General features: G+C 36.8%; 1 protein-coding gene across 1 annotated transcript in view; it reads left to right on the top strand.

Moving 5' to 3' along the window:
• The window catches only part of FOCAD (focadhesin), a 360082-nt gene that overhangs the window by 302419 nt on the left and 39439 nt on the right, over positions 1-18224 (top strand). Inside the window, exons 29-32 of the mRNA XM_036738081.1 lie at positions 9751-9898; positions 11925-12044; positions 14523-14645; positions 17776-17853. Of these exons, the coding sequence (XP_036593976.1) occupies positions 9751-9898; positions 11925-12044; positions 14523-14645; positions 17776-17853 (469 nt within the window). The remainder of the gene's footprint in view (positions 1-9750; positions 9899-11924; positions 12045-14522; positions 14646-17775; positions 17854-18224) is intronic.

Genomic DNA, 18224 nt, shown 5'->3' with positions numbered 1-18224 from the left:
CTCTTTGCGACCACTTTTTGGGATTTTCTTGGCAAAGATACATTTTACAGATGAGGAACTGAGGCAAACAGGGTCATGTGACTTGCCCAGGGTCATACAGCTAGTGAGTGTCTTAAGCAGATTTAGACTCACCAAGATGAGTCTTCCTGACTCCTGGGCACAGCACTCTATCCACTCTACCACCTAGCTGCCCAACTAAATAAAAACAGTACAGTTGTATTATTTGGCACTTTTCAGATTAAAATCTGGTTGCCACCCTTAAGGTTATTAAATATTTCTCTTTGTTGCTTTGTACTGCTTTCTTAATTGCTCCTCATCTTTGGCCTGCATTAGTAGGTCTTACTCTAGAACTATGTGGAAGAGAGAGAAGAGGTGCTTGGAAGTTTGCCAGAAAACTTCCAGTGGGTCCATTTATCTAAATCCTACTCATCCTCAAAGACCTGGGGAATATCTTACCCTCTCCACAAAACCTTCACTGCTTATTTCCAGCCACACCAATCTTTTCCCTCCTGAATTCCTGTCACAGTCAGCACTATTCAGTTTAGCCCTTAGTTACTCTTGATTGTTTTAAGGTGTGTGTATGTCTTTTTCACATGCATGTGTACAAAACCCATACATGTATATTTTAATGTGTAATAATATATTGTGTAGAGGTGTGTTTAGGGAAAACATGATTAAATAAGAAAAGCAATGATACTGTGATATTTTATTGTTTTCCATTAAAGAGTATGGTCTACCACAAAAGACACCTCCTCCTCCTCCTCCTCCCCTTTGGGCCATTGTAGCTCTAGTCAACTCCAGAGGAAGCAGGTCTGGATAAGCTCATGGTAACTAAGCACATTAACCCCCATTTGAATGAGACTGTATGAATCCAGGAAGATCTTCTCTTTAGTGAGATTGCAGGAAGGTTTCTATGAAGTGTTTAATGGACCCGAGGGAGAGCAAGAGAGTGATTGCAGAATTCACCCAGCGCAGATTTGGCCTGCTTCAGTAGACGTGCTCCTGCTGACATCACTGAGCACCTGGGCTTTTAGCAATTGTAGTTATATGGCTGGCAGCTTACTGCCATCTACTGGAAACTTAATATAATCCTGTTAGAGCCGTTATACCAGTTGGTTCTAGATGGAAAGAAGAGTTTTACTGCCAGGTCCACACTGTGTTCCTCGATTGAAGTTACACTACTCTAACAGTAATAACCACAACTGGGCCCTCTCCCCATCTACACGAAGGAGACCCTCTGCTCTGGACCAGGCTTGGTTCTGGAGGAACTCTGGCTTCTCATGAACTGAGCTGACCTTCTTTATCTCATACTTTTCAGCTCCCTAAACCTGTACCCTGGGACCGATTTAGTTAAAGTTAGTGTTTGTTCATAGCTAGGATCTGCCCAAAGTGAGAGAGTAGAGAGGTACCTAGTACATGTTGTGAATCAGGTATAGAGCTGGTATTTAATCCTTACACAGAAGAGAAATGCTAAATATAAAATGCTTATAAGCACCATTGACAGAAAGATTTAAAAATTTCTGTAGCTTATTATAATTACCATACAGTTCTCTTCTTTAGACTGGACTCCTTGATGGCAGGGGCTGTCTGTTGCCTCTCTTTATACTGACAGTGGGCAATGCCTGCCCACCTAGCAGGTGCTTAATAAATGTTTATTGATTCACTGACTGAACCCATATATAGCTTATTTTATATTTTGTTACATGTTTTCTACCCCATTAGATTTTGAGCTCCTTGTGGGAAGGGACTATTTTTTTCTTCCTTTTTATCTCCAGCTCTTAACACAGTGCCTAGCACATAGTAGGTGCCTAACAAATGCCCACTGATAGACTGACTGACTTTCTTAGGACACTAAGACTTTAACCTCTTTAGAATATACAGCATTTTTCAAAACTGCTAATTGGGCTCTTGATATTGCCTAAGTTCTGAACTGTTTCCTTCAAAGCCTGTTTCTTCTGGCAAACCAAGCCAGAGTTGGGTTTATCCTCTTTTTGATGTTTATCTGCTCTGGAGTAGTTTCTGGGAATTCCTCCACTTAGCACAAGTCAGTTCCTGCAAAAGGACCCAGGACCACCAGACTTCCCTGAATGGTCTCTGAGCCTGAATGTGTCAGTCTCAGCCTTGATACCTATTCACTTAAGATCAGGAAACATCAAACATAAAAGAGGCACCCAAAACCTAGGAGCAGGCTCACCTAGACAGGACATGAGCTTTGGCCGTTATGTGTTTGGCAGTTTACTGTTTTCGAGTTACTTGTCAAAAGAAAAAAACAGTAGGAAAAAATAGCACCAGTGGTGGTCACTTCCTTTTTCAGGGTGCATTGAGTTTGCTTTTCTAGCTCAGCAGCCAATAGAGGATTGCTTAGTCAAGTACCAAGCCTTGCTCAACTCTGAGTCACACTCATAGCCAAATGGAAACAGCTGGGGGTTAGGTCATCCCCAAAACACCCAAGCCCTGAACTAACACATGTGCTCTGCCAGATTTAGAAAGGATGCTTTTGCTCATGCTCTGGTCTGTCTCTGTGCTATCTGCTGAATTGAGTCCATTTTGATTAATTCCTTACTGAGCCTTTACATAGATAATTTGTTGGCTTATTTGCCAAGAATCAGAGGGTTAGGTTGATGTTCACATTCTTCCCTTGGTCATTTTGGAAGTTTTTTTATTGTGTAACGTGGTATTAACTGTGCATACATATAAGGATTGCACAGCATCGTCAGCCCTTAGAATTCTTTTGTAGAGATGATGTTTTAACTGACTAAACTGACCGTTTAAATGGTTACTGGCATATTATCTGGTACAGTTTGAAACCTGGATCCTTGTTATTGTTAATTAGTGTTTTTATAGAACACTCAAGTTAGCATTCATGAGGTCCACTATTGTCTACTTACTGTACTTTGTCTGACCATATTTTGTCCTTTCTAAGATGCTCATTCACCAACACATAGCTGCTCTTTGTTCTTATGGGACAGAGACATCTGTGAACAAAAATCAACCCAAATTGTGTGTGGTCTGGCAAAAATAGGAAACTGAGGATGGAAACGGAAAACTCAGTATTAATGTTAAACTGAATGCCTTAAGAAAAAAAAAATAAAGGCCTTAAGGTATCAGGGAACTTGAAATTAGATGAGATTAACTCAGAAATCAAGATTTGAAGCTGTTCTCCTGTCGTACCTCATGAAAACTGGTATTAGCATAAAGGCACAACTTAGAAGATCTAGATAAACAACAATAATCCATTCATTATAGTTGTATTAATGAATGAATGATTTCATAAAAGGAGATTGACTAAGAAAAAAAGCATGATTTTTTGAATTTTAGGTAAATAAGAATTACAAAAAAAAACATTTATAGAAGCAGGTCTTAGGTTATATGTATCCATTTCATACAGGGATAATGGAGATTTCAATATAAAGTTCAGATTTTTCTATATTTTCTGTAGCAGAGAACACATCTTGGACATTTAGTGGTTTCTAGGGAAGTGAAATACTTTTTTTTTTCTAGAATAGTGTTTCTGAAATTATTCTGTGGAACCTCTGGCATTCCCCAAAGTAATACAAGTAGTTCCAGGAAGAAAGACACTTTAATGGTAACGAGACATATCCTTTGACTATTGAGGGAATAGCACTTGGCATTAATCTATTTGGATCAATTCCCTGTACATTTTGGACATCATACTTTTTATTGGTGATATTTGATATAAACATTTTTTCCATTCCATTGTTTCTCTTCTAATGCTGTATTCTATTGATTTTATTTGTGAGAAGCTTTTAAATTTTATGTAGTCTAAATTGCCCATTTTATGTTTTATGACTTCCTTTGATCGGTCAATAATTCTTCCTTTAGCCATAGTTTTTATATTTGATTTGATTTCATTCATTTACATTTTTTTAAAAAAAAATGTGAACTTTTTGATTCAGGCTACATAACTCATTTTGAGCATATCGTAGTATATGGTGCAAGATATTGGACTAAACTGAATTTCTGCCAAATTATTTTCTAGTGGTTTTTATCAAAGAAATCCTTCCCCTATGAGCTTCACGCTCATAGGTTTATCAAAAATTGAACTGTTTTCACTTGCTTCCCTTTCTTGTTTATCTCTTCTGTTTCATTGACTTACTTTTCTGTTTGAGTTACAGGTATGTGTATCCATATGGATATGGATATGTGAGATTTTATTTGTATATGGACATCTTAGAGAGGAAATTCCATCTAACCGTACCATTGACCTATTTCTATCTGCTCTGCAAACTATAGCCTTATAGAGTTGCTTTGTACACTACAAGGACATATGACTTGCCCAAAGTCACACATAGTCAGTATGTGTCAGAGAGAGGTATGTCTTGAACTCATGTCTTCTGAAACCCCAAGGTTGGCTGATTCTCTACTACTCCTGTCTTAATTAGCTTCGTTCATTAAAAAAATTTAGATACTTTTATTGTCTTCTCTTTTTCTTAATCATGTCAACCAATAGTTAGTTTTATTTATCCTGTTCTGTGACAGTAACCTCAATGAAGGACTATATGTCTGTATATACATATGTATATTTATATATATATCATTATAAAATTCATAAATATTAATTTTGCTTTGTTAAATTGTCTCCCAAATTTTATGCAGTTTACAATTATTTCCCATCCCATTATTGCATCCTATATTTTGTAATTATGTAGAAATACTGTTGATTTTTGAGGATTTATTTTGTAGCCTGCAATTTTGCTGAAGTTGATAACGGTCTCATTTAGTTTCCTCTATTGATTTCTTAGAATTTTCTAAGTAAGCCATCATCTTATCAGCAAATACGGATAGTTTAATCTCCTCCTTGTTTATTTTTATGCCTTTGATTTCTTTGTCTCATCTTTGCTAGGATTTTTAGAACTTTATAAAATAAAAGCTAGAACAGAGTCCATCCTTGCTTTCCTCCTGTGTTTATTGGGAAAACTCGTAGTATATCCTCATTGCATATAATGTTTGCTTTAGGTTTTAAAGAGGTCGGTTTTTTGTGATATTAAAAAAGATTTCTTTATACCTATGCTTTGTAGGGTTGTTAATGTTTGTTTAGACATTAATGAGGGTTGTACTTTGTCAGAGGCCTTTTCTGCTTCTATTGAAATGATCATGAAGTTTTGGATGTTTTTATTTTTAAGATGATTAATTATCCTGATTTCCTAATATTAAACCATACTTACATGCCTGGTATGAATCCAGCTTGGTCAAAATAAATGATTTCCTGGATAAATTGCTAGTCTTTTTGAGATGATTTCATTTAAAATTTTTTAAATTTGATATGCATTAATGATACTGGTCTATAGTTCTTTTACCTTGCTTTATCTTTCCCTGCATTAGATGTAGTAGGACTGTATTTGTCTCATAAAAGGAGTTTGGTAGAGTGCCTTCTTTGAGGATTTTTCAGAATAATTTTTGTTTGATAGGTACTAATTAATCGTTCTTTAAAAACTTGATAGAATTCTCCCCTGCATAGGACCTGGAGTTGCATCCTCCCCTCCCCTACCATTCACCTTTCACCCTTTGGTAGTTCTTTTATAGCTCTAGTTCCTTTTTGAGACTAGATTTTTTTTTAAAATCTTTATTTGGTTTTCTGTATGTTTTGATGGTTTTTTTTTATTTTTGAAATAATTCTGTTCGAACCAGGCGAACATTATACACAACCACAGATATATGGATTGTGTGATGTCTAACCCTGATAGACTTTGCTCTTCTCAGCAATACAAGGTGCAAAGACAACTCCAAGGGACTCATGATGGAGAGAGTTATGTATATCCAGAGAAAGAACTATAGAGTCTGAATGCAGATTGAGGCACACTGTATGCTCTCCATTTTTTTCTCTTGGTTTTTCTTTTTTTTCTCTCTCTCTTTTGTTTTTGGTTTTGTTTCTTTTTTCTCATGATTCATTCCATCGGTCATAATTCTTCTTTACAACTTGACTATTGTGTAAATAAGTTCCATGCAAAGTTATATGTAGAAGATATATCAGATTCCATGCCGTCTTGGGGGCAGGGGGAAAGGAAAATCTGGAACTCAAAATTATGTGGAACTGAGTGTTGTAAACTAAAAATAAAAAAATCTTAATTATTAAAAAAAAATAATTCTGTTCTTTTGTGTTCTCAATTATGTTGGCATATAATTGCATAGTAAGATCTGAACATTCTTTTTATTTCTTTTGGTTTTGTTGTAATTTCATCTTACTCTTGCCGTTTTGTTGATTTGATTTTGTCCTTTTTAATCAGATTGGCTAAAGGTTTATTAATTTTATTCATCTTTTCAAAGAACCAGCTTTTTTGTTTTATCACTGCCGTTGACTTTTAGCTCATTAAAAGGTTTGAAGTGGGTTAGACCTTTTTTCCATAAATTCTGTGCTATTCTTTCTTACATCGGGAAAGAAATAGGAAAACAAGGTTTCTCACTTGAGCGCCCTGAATAGTGAGATTCTCTCTTAAAGATCTGCTTCCATTTCTTTCCGAACAACTGTAAGAACTAACTAACAGTGCTTACCTTCTTTCCTTCCCTTATCCTGATCTTGAAATTACATATTAGACCATTCCAAATGTTTCTTATTCATTTCATCAATAGGGTTCAGTCCAAGAGGGGACCTTTCTTCATCATGTTTTTGTGTCATGTTTGAATAGCTAGGTTAATAATAACTAACATTTATGTAACACTTAAAAGTTAAGAAGACACTGTACATATATTATCTTACTTGATCCTCTAAACAACCCTGTGAGAGTTGGAAGCTATTATTATCCCCGTTTTACAGATGATGGAACTGAGGCATGCACCAGTTAAGTGACTTGCCTAGGGCCATACATCTAGTATGTGTCTGAGGCAGAATTTTAATTTAAAAGAAGCAATTGGAGTTGTAGCCTCAAATTTTATTTAACTATTCTTTTGTTTCTTTTACAACCTGTCAAAATCTAAGTACATTTTTTTTTGGAGGGGGAAAGGCAGGGCAATTGGGGTTAAGTGACTTGCCCAAGGTGACACAGCTAGTAATTATGTGTCAAGTGTCCGAGGTCACATTTGAACTCAGGTCCTCCTGATTCCTGGGCCAGTGCTCTACTCACTGTGCCACCTAGCTGCCCCTAGTGGGGCAGAGTCAGAAAGGATTAGGTCCAAATTTTGGCCCACGCACATTGTGGCTGTGTGATCCTGAGCAAGTCATTTAAGCTCTAGGTGTCCCAGCTTTCTTCCCTAGAGGGGCTTTCTTCCCTTCAGGTTACCTATACCAATAAAATTGCAGGTCTAGGACCCTCCCCCCGCAAAAAAGGTTCATCAGTTCAGTTTTACCAAATAAAGTTCTGCATAATCTTTCCATGCTCATCAGATGGTGGGAAATTTCAGCAACTGGAATCAGACCTGTTTTTTCCCCAACTTTTTCTTCATAAAATTAGTAAATCGTTTAACAAGGTAATGTTAAATACAAATAATTATGAAATATAAATGTGTGTGTGTGTGTGTGTGTGTGTAATATTTGTCAGATTTTACATGACACTTAATTGCATAGGGCGAGGGGTCCTTTTCTTAAATCTTATGCTTTTAGCTGCATTGGTATGGAAGTCAAAAATGTTTTTCTTTCTAGATCTCAGAATAAAGCAAAGGGAGTTTTTGCAATCCATATTAAACAAGAGCCCTTTAGCTCTTGTTTTTCTCTGCAAAATGTAATTTGTCTCAAAAGTATGCAGCATTCAGATGTTAGGTGGTGATTAAACCAGTTGCAAAAACATGATCTTAGTTGAGCTTGTGGTTTAATTCATGTAAATTCTAACAACAGTTGTGCTTGAGTAATGACGAACTGATGCATTGGCTTGTTTTTGAAGGATTTTTTGATTGCCAGATTGTTCTGAAATAGACACACTAAATTGAAACAAGAACATTACATTTTGGAATGTTCCTTTTTCTTAAGTATTCCAATACAGCATCATGGCAGGCACCAAGAGGGTGCCTTGGTCTGACATATGGAGCATAAGGCCAGGAATCAGAGGCTCATTTGTTCTAGTACTCACTGTGCTATAAGTACAGCATGTGACCTCGGGTGAGCTGCATTTCTGGGCTATCAAACATCCTACCGTGGGTTTTCCTTCACAAATTATTAAAGGCGTTGCTTTTCAGAGATGGGAAGCAACAAGTAAACACCTAAAATGACTTTTAGAGCCTATCAGTGCTTAGGTAGTAGGTATTATTCCCATGTAAAATTATATAATACATACATACATACTTTAAAATAGGCTGCTGGAGAAATGCCTTGGAAAATGTCCTCAAACAGATCACTGAAGGGAAAATTAGTCTTGTGAATGAGGAAGGTTTCTGGTGAGCTCATTTTTTTTTTTAACATTCAACACCACCAGTGGTTACTTCATCCCCTTTACAGACTTGTGATCGTACCAGTGATGGTATCTAGGTGACATATTGGATGGAGTGATGGACTTGGAGTCAGGAAGGCCTGAGGTCATATTTCTGTCTCAGACATTTAATAACCGTACTCCTTGATAAGTCACTTAACCTGCCTTAGCCTCACGTTCCTCGTCTGTAAGATGGGTGTAATAATAGCACCTGCTTCACAGGCTTGTTATAACGGTCATATGAGATAATATGTAAAAATCCTTTGCTAACCTTAAAAACACTAAGAAAATACTAATTATTTTTCCTAAGAGGACATCTCAAGACTTTAAATGTGTATTTGTGATTTCAAGAGAATTGTAGTATATAGTACAAACCACCAACAGAAGTGCCACGTGGTGACTTGTGATAAAGCCACGTATTCCATTCAGTAGCTTTTTTGACTCAGTGATAGCCAGAGAAGGCAAAGGATGGAGAAGAATCAATATACATGTGTGCAGAGGAACTGTTAGCTTCTTCCCTTTACCCTTGAATTTCTAGCTGTTACATATACGTAGAAAATAGAAAGCATGTGAGAGTAACCCACAATGATGCCTTCTTTTTATCCTATTGTATTGCTCCTCTTCTTCTCCTTTGCCTCTTGAATTCCTAAACACCTTTTAAGTCCAACTCCATTTTGACTTTCTTCCATGAAAGCTTCCCTGAACCCTACACCCTCCCCATTTGGACCTTGCAAAAAAATTTGATTTATGACTCAAATGAACATGTCATATAATGTTTTATATTACACAGCTATCTGTATCTGTGTCTCATTCCCTGATAAATCTGTAAGCTCTGTAAAGGGAGGAAACCTATCTTCTCTAAACTTTATGTCTCCCTGTAGTATATATTTGTTTTGCACACAGCAGGTGTTTCATAAAGGAAATTAATTGAATGAAACAAACATCAGTTTTTCTGTGCCTTTTGCAGAAGGGGGCATGCACACATGGGAGGAGCAGGAGATAATGGATAGAGTATAAAAATATGTACTTATAAGTACTTCTGTACTTTAAAAGGTTTGATGAGTGAATTCTTCCTATACTAATGCAGAGGGCAGGGCTTCTACCCTGTAGGAGATAGTTTAATGAGTTGCTGTGGCAAAAACATATTCCTTAGTCTCTCATCTCATTGTGAGGGGTCTCTGTGAACTTCAGCTATTCTTCCAATGATACATCTTCAAGCTCATACTCAAAGCATTTCTTAACTAGAGTACAACCTACCAGAGCTTATACATTGCATGGTCATTATAAACAGCAGAAATAGAATCCAGTCTACTCCCCAGTATTCCCAGCGTTAGGAACTTTCCTTAAGAGAATCCCTTGAATTCCTGGTTTTGGACTATGTTTTCTTCTTTCCAAGCACTGGTTGCATCCTGGGAGTAGGACTTGTCCTTTCCCTCATGAGCCACAGCAGTCAAACTGAGTCCCGGGTACACATTGCTACATCTCTTCGAAAGCTCTCTGCATACCTGGATGAAAGTGGGTTCCAAAGCAGAACATTTCAAGAGGTAAGAGGCTGACTTTGACCTTTCATTCTTTTTTTTACTAATGTTTTGCTTCTCTTACTCCATCTTGTTGCTTTGTGATATAAGAGAATGTGGATCGATCACCAGGTTATGCTTAGGCAATGCTTTTTTTTTTAAGCTGTTTGGCTTTTAAGATCAACTTAACTTTAAACGTGGCAGTTAAGATGAGAGTCTTCATTAAAAGCAAAAACCTAAGTTAGCTTCATCAGGTTGGTTCTCTAAGAAGAGATGTAATTCAGACTGAAAGCTAAATGTAACTTTTCGGAATTGTGCTAAAGCAAAATATAACCACCACCACCACCACCCCTCCGGAAAAAAAAAAAGAAAAGAAATTTAGGCTATGAATGAGCCAAAGATACATCAGATCAAATAATTATCAATTTTATGAAACGAACGTGAAAAATATCATGGGAATCCCTTTGCCACCCAACAAACAATGAATTCTCTATTGCATTGTGAAAACATTCCTATTGGACTGCCCTTTACATAACTTAGGTATAGGGATTGCAGTCCATGGGGCATACAGCCTGCATATGTTAACCATGTTTAGATGGAAAGCTAATACTGGGATCCCCTAATGCTTGCCTCTGTTATACCCAGGTGGAACTAAAGAGCCTGTGCCATTCTCTTGGAGGAATAGGGGATGACCTCATGACCAGCCAGATTCCCCCCTCATTAAAGCAGGTTCTCTTTTATCCCAGGCTGCCCCATGAGCTATTGATGAGTGCATAATGGCTTCTGTGTTTCCCTGGGTAGCTCCTCTGCTTTCAGCAGTGGGGCTCTGTTGAATTGGTGAATTTCTTTGGGACACACAGGGTTGAAGTTTTGTTCTAGGACATGCACTCTATTTCCATTTTTAAAGGAGTGTAGGGGGTGATTTAATAATATTGTTTTTTAAGTGAAAGGAGACATTTTTCAGATAGAGGAGCAATTTAACTAATAAATGAAAACAAGGTTTTCACAATTAAAGCAGCTGTCTTGCTGTTAATTTCTTTGTTTCTTTAGATCATTTCATTTATGAAGCCTCTAGTGAATTGTTAATTTTTTTCTCCAGAATGATGTCCAATTTTTAGCTTTAGGACTCAGGGAACTTTGTAGCACTGGAAAACTTGCAAACTGTAGCAAGTTTTCCGTTTTATTTTGAACAGACACAGAAAAGGTATAAAAATAGAAACAGAAATATTAACTATAGTAAATATGATCTGAGAAAGGTATCACTGTTACCTTTACACATATGTATATATATGTATATACAACTTGGTTGTAACAAATTATTATGCAAAAGCACAATCATTTTTCGCCTTTAGCCTTACCTTACAATTTCCTTGTTCTCTGTTGGCTTTAGACCATTTGCCATGACCATTCCATGTTATTTATACTTTTTTTTTTAGGTTTAGTGTCTCAATAGTAAGATTATATGACTGGTGTTAGGCCTTATATGTGTATCCATAAGGCTTCATAGTACTGGCCAAGTGTATTTGTTTATAAATATATAAATACATATATAAATACATACATATACATACATACATACACACACACACACACATATAAAAACACTGGATGGATCTTGTGGAGGATTCGTGGGAGGACTTGAACAACAGTGGTATAGTGGCTGGTATGGATGGGGAGGGATCAGTATCATAGTACCAAATGCCTACATCGATGAGATCAGCTGCACTGAAGCAGTGAAGCATGGTGTGCATATTTATATATTAACCTAACCATGAAGAAGGATATTACGTGCCTAGGGCATAAAGGAAATCATACAGCAAACCAAAGAGGAAATGTAATATACCATGTTCTGTCTTCTATTTCCCCTCTCTATTGCCTTTTTTTTTTGAAGGGTTCATAAAGTTCTCTATTTATGAGGGCGCTCCGTCATGGTTAGATGCTTGTGTTCCCCTAGCCTATTGAGTTATTTGGCAGAATGTTTGTGAGGTTTAAATTATGTTCTTTTTAATTCTTCTAGTTTTCTTTATCATTTTCTCCCTTGTGCTTTCTTCAGGTCCTTGCCTACTCTCTCAGCTGTGTGTGCACCTCAGCTTTTAGCGCTGGAATTATTGAAGCAGTAGAGGCTGAAGATATTATGAATAAACTTCGGACATTAGTTGAAAATAACCAACAGGTCATTGGCTATATCCTGGATTCCTTCAGAATTATTCATCTCTTTGGGTGTATGCCTTCATGCATATTTTGAGCTTCCCTGGGTGCTAAAGTCACTCCTTAAATCCAGAAAGTAGTTGAGGAAGTTTAATTGCATTATCAGACTCCTCTGTGTTTTCCTGTGTATCACTCCAAAGTAGGGATTCTTAACCTTTCTTGTGTGTCATGAACCCTTTTGGCAGTTTGGTAAAGCATATGGATCCTTTCTCACAATATTGTTATCAAATTCATTAAATAAAGTATATAGGATTACAAAGGAAAACAATTAAAGAGAAATACAGATAGCAATTTTTTTTTTTTAAATTCATGGACCCCACCCTGAAATCTAACAATGGAATCCTAAGGAGTCCATGGAGCCCAGGTTAAGCACTGGCTCTTCTACCTCTTAGCCCAGCACTTCATCACTGAAGATTTTGCCTTCCTACTAATGTTTCTCCCAAAATTTCTCCTTATGTGAGAGAGAATTGAAAAGCCTTTCATGTTCCCAACCATTGCTGAAGAATTAAAAAAAAAAATTCAGATTAAAATGTCTAAGATCTTAAATTCTTTGGTTGCAGAATGTAAGAATTCTACAAAAAATTAGAACAATCTTAGGAACTAGAGCCAGAAGGGACCTGAATTATCATTGCAGTCTATCTCATTTCACAGATGAGGATACAGACAAAGTGACTAAGTATTCTTAGGGCCCCCATGAATGTCAGAGGCAGCATTCACACTCAGGTCTCCAGATACCTCCATTGCTATTTTCCCTACACCTCGCTGCAAGATTCTTCAGAGTGTCTGTTAAAGCTGAGAGAGGCACCAGACTGGTTCCAGGAATAATTTTAAGCATAAATAGTTTCAGTAGCTAATGATTAGGTCTTGATCAGGTTATTTCAGAAGTACCTCTTGCCTTCCTCCCATCCATAGGTTTAGTCCTTCCTTACTGCCCAGTGTCACTGGATTTGGAATTAGAATGGACTTCAGAAGTCATCTTGTATGATTTTTGCATTTTACAGGTGGCAAAACTGAGGTCTTGAGAGATTAAGTGACTTACTTCTGGTCACTCATATACTAAGTGACACAACTGAGATTTGTACCTAGGACTTTATTCTCCAAATCCATAACCTTTTCCAATGCACCTTGCTGCCTTCCATTATTTAGATTTGTTTTCTTTGGTTTTCTTCTCAAAGGCAATTTTTTTAAAAAAAGATTGTATATAGTCTTAATATTTTAAAATTTCTGAAGTATTTCAGTACTTTATATTATTAGACGTAAAAAGAAGATCCATTCTGGTTCCTTTATTTGTTGTTTCAAAGGCCTGATCAGGACCGCAGTGGTTATTGAAAGAGTTGCTGGTTTGCAGTCACTTTTTCTCCTTTTGTAACCACTATTCTTCTTTCCATCCCTCTGCCCATTTACCCACATACTCTTTGATACCTGCAGCAACAAAATGTTGAAGTGTGGCTTCAGGCTTACCCTGTGATTGCTGTGGTCACCTCTCTTAATCACATGTAGGAATTAGCCTGCCTAGCTGAGCACACCCTGGTAGTACTATTCTGACCTTTTGAAGACAGAGCTATTTAACAGAGCTGTTCGGTTCGGGCTCCCCTGACAGCACAGTGCTACTTCCTGAAAACAAAATACTTGAGCTTAAGCTGTGTGGTTTCTGTTACAAACCAAAGTCCACCCGCCTGTAACATCTGTCAACTGCTGATTTTCTCACCATTATTCAATTGAATTGAAAAAACATTTCTTAAGAACAGAGGGATGAACGATGCATTTGTTGGGTGCTTACTACGTGTAAAAGCTGAAGATACAAATAGAAAAGTAAGACAGCCCTTGGTCTCAAGGAGCTTACATTCTAATGGGGGAAACAATACATATGGAAGGTTTCCACTGAAAGTCAGATGGGAGAGGTGCCATGTTCTTTAAGGTACAGCAGCAAAGCATCGATGTGCTGGGCACCAGACATACAAAAATGAAAATAAGAGAAACTCTCGCTCCACTCCAGCTTCCCGTTACCAGTCTTCAAGGAGTAGGGAGATGATAATTACACAGATAAGTAGAATACAAGATAGTTTCAGAAGAGCACCAAGCAAAATGCAAGAAAATTTGAGGATACAGGAAAGAATCTCATTTTGGGAGATTGAGGAAATCTCCATGAGCTAAATATTGATTTAAAAAAAAAAGATTTCAACAGATTGGGATGGGGAGTGAGTACATTCCAGGCAAATGAAACCATCTGCATGAATATATAGAGGTAGGAGATAATTAGGATGAGATTGGGGGACAGCCAGTGATTCAGTTTAGCTGGAGTTGTAAGAAATAATTATGGAAAGATAGGAAGTTTAGGCCCTGGAAGATGTCTCTGTTACTATATATGGTCGTTTCTAATCTATGCCATTTTTCCTTTTCTATTCCTTTCCCTCCCTGGTTTTTTTTTTTTAAAACCCAACAGAATTCAGGCTTTTCCTTGGCATTAGGGAACGTTGTTCATGGTTTGTCAGTCTGCGGACATGGAAAAGCCGAAGACTTAAGCAACAGACTACTTCCAGCGTGGATAAAAATTGTTCTTACAGAGGTAGGAGTCATTTCTTATATAGTATTATTTAAAAATCACACAAAACATGAATGTTTAAAAACATTTTTCAGGTGCTGAGTTATACAACACTGTAGTAGTGTCATTTTCAAATTTTAATAAGAATTAAACACATTTAATCACCAAATCTACTTATACCTCCTGATCTTATTAATGCAGCTACTTCTTTCATCGGTACAGATTGAAACTTATCCGCTTTCTCTTATACTATGTGATTTTTGCTGGTCTTCCTATAAATTTCTCTAAAAGATCCATTCAACATGCTAGGAAACCCTCATCTGGCTCTTTGGATAATTCATGGATACCTAAGTAGTTACTCTAACCCTGTTTTCCATGACCTAATTCACTGGACCAGCCATCCAACTTCATGCTAAAACTTGGGAAATATGCAGTATTTGTTCCTTTAATTTTCCTGTGTTGATGCCTTGGCCTACTTCTTTTGAGTGATTATGGATCATTTTATAGGATTCTATATATAAGGATTCCCTAGAGTTAATGGAAATCTCAAAGAAAAGAAAGAGCTCACATTCCAGCCCACATCTGAGAAAAACTTACTACAGTATTCTTACAGGTGGTCTTCTAGCCTTTGCTTGGAGACCTCCAGTAAAGAGGAACTGACCACCTCCTAGGCCAGCTCATCACATTCTTGAATAGTGCTTATTTTTATAGCATTTTAAAAAAAAAATAGTCATTAAAAAAACTGGCTTCTCTGAAACTTATTCCTCCTTTTAGTTTCTAGGGCCAAGCAGAGCAAATCTTCTTCCATGTAACCACCATTTCAATACTTGAAGACAGCTACCATGGCCCACAGAAGAGGCCCTGTAGTGTGCTAGAGCTTTGTGCAGTGTTACCTATCCATAGGATAATCTATAATCCAATCTCCGATGATCTTGTTAACACCTTTAGTGAGACTGTCTCTCTTTTATGCCTCACCTGATTTTGACGTAATGAGAATCATTTAATAGTTATCTTTGCGATCACATCTATTATGTAATTTTACATGCTGTTAACAAACCCAGAGGCAATGGGTTACTCCACTAGGTCAGTCATTTTTTATAATTAACAAACAAACCCAGTGAATTCTTTATCCACACCCCTTAGCCAGTTATGTCATTGTGATAATGGCATCTGTTACTGGAAAATCATCTACAAAAGTATGCCGTTTTTTTTTTCTTGTGTTGTTGTTAAGATACCTATGTGGAATACACAGACCATTCTCAGATGAGGAGGTAGGCACATAGGGAAATAATTGATAATGTCTTTTCTTCCTTGTCTTTTTAATTATCTTTTTACAATGTCTTTTCTTCCTTGTCTTTTTAACTATCTTTTTATATTATTTAGTATTGTTTTACATTCTTGTAGAATTTTTTTCCCTTTTTGAAATATCTTGAAAAATTGATCTCTGAGTGCCATTAAAATTGTGTTTGCCCAGCACAGATATGTTCTCTTATGTGCATTTGATAGGATCAGCTATTTTTCTTAATCTTCTTAAGTGACATTGCCCTTTCCTCATAGCAAATCATATATAAAGTTGACAAAATACAAATATGACAGTTCTGTGACTGTCTGACCATGAGTATAGCTCATTATAGAAACACTAAATCTATGTCATTCCACATCTATTTATTGTCTCCACCTAGCTTGCTTGAATTATGATTATTCTTGTGATGAGCTAGCTTAACTAATGTCACTCCAAAGCTTCAGCAGCTTCCTTCTCCTTTCCTCTACGTTTTTACTCTTTATGAAGTAATACAGCTTATGATTTCCCATCCAACTCTTGTGGGATATTTTACAGATGAACTTATGTTCTTAGCTAATACTGTTTTTAGCTGTCATGGCTCTACTTGTGAAGAGTGACTGTTTGCTTCTTCATTGAATGCATCACATGGAAGACAGTATCTCAGGCCAGCCCCATCTAGCTTTCATATTTCACTGTGTTATCTTCTTGCCATCCATCGTAGATGCACACCGTTAACATGCATTTCCTTCCCCTACCTCCCCACCCCTGCCACTAGAACAGTAATCGAAACAGCTTTGCCTTTGCTGCTGGAACCTGTGTGTTAATCAACTCATCACCATTTTGATGACTTGGCTAAACCAAAACACTGCTCCACTGTATGTATTGTCTTCTCCTATTAGAATATAAGCTCCTTGAACACAGGTGCTGTATAGCTTTGTATCACCAGTGCTTAGCACGGTACTTAATAAATACTTTCCAATTGATTGATTCATTATTAATTAAACTTCTAAGAAAAGGCAATGATTTTAGTGTCTTTGGTTTTATCTATTTTCCATTTTTAGAGGCAATATTTTGTTGTAAACATGCTGGGTTGGAGCTGTTGCCATTACGTGCAGTTTCCTTTCTTCTCCTAAATTGCTATGAAGTTTGACCCTTTCTCTCATCAGACAATGACATGACTTTATCTAGACAACTGATTCTGAAATAACTTTGTAGTTAATTCTTTCATATCATAGCAAGTTTTGCTTTTGTGATATTGCATGTTCACCATTTCTGGAAATTTCCAAATCTCTTATTGAAGCCACTGTTTCTGACATACACTTGCAAGGCTCCTTAGTAGTCTGAAAGACCTTCAGCTTTTTTTATTTCTTAATCCAAACCATATTTTCTACACACACACACACACACACACACACACACACACACACACACACACGTAATAGATATATGCCATTCTTCTTTGTCCTCATCTTTATATTACAGTCACCAAATTTCAAGATATGTTTTGAAAAATCTCTATCACTTTCAGATTTTATCAGATTCTTCATAAGATTTTTCTACTTCATCAACTGTGACCCTAGTGCTGAAATTAATATTCAAGATGTTCTATTTTCTTACACTTATCATAATGTATTGAATACATTCTTATTATTTTAGGAAGATTCCTACTTCATGAATGTTGACATCTTTTAGTTTGTCACTTATGTTAACTTAGCCCTGATGCTTTTTTCATTAGCTGCTTATTTGTACAGTTCGGTAAAATAAAGAGCTCAAGGAATTGGGTTGAAGTGACTCTGAGTAGGTCAAGTTTTAACAAATCTCAGTCGTTTGACTATTTTCATTCTTTGAAGTTTTTTATTATTTGATTTTTAGGGTTCTCCCACAATGCAGTGCCTAGCAGCTGTTAATGGTCTGGTTGCCTTGGTTGGTTCTGAAGGTGCAGTCATGCAGGTAAAACAGACAAAAAAAAAAGAGATACACACGCATCAACCATATGTTCCTCTCTCAAGGAGATAATAAATATCATCTATTTCTTTTTTGAGACAAAGGAGGAAGATCTTTTTTTGAACTTCTAACTTTTAAAGGAGACCTGTAGATTATTTCATAAGGACACAGGCAGAATGGCATCGTAAACAGAGAGTCAACCTCCTAGTCTGGAAGGCTGGTTCAGGGCTAGCCTCTGACATATACATACATACATATACGTATGTATGTGTATATACGTATATATATATGTATGTGTATATACGTATACACACACACACACACACACACACACACACACGTGTGTGTGTGTGTGTGTGTGTGTGTGTGTGTGTGTG

Source organism: Trichosurus vulpecula, chromosome 1 (genome assembly GCF_011100635.1).
Source record: "Trichosurus vulpecula isolate mTriVul1 chromosome 1, mTriVul1.pri, whole genome shotgun sequence".
Lineage (NCBI taxonomy): Eukaryota > Metazoa > Chordata > Mammalia > Diprotodontia > Phalangeridae > Trichosurus > Trichosurus vulpecula.
The sequence above is the reverse complement of the archived record's forward strand: the minus strand, read 5'-3'. Positions and strand labels throughout refer to the sequence as shown.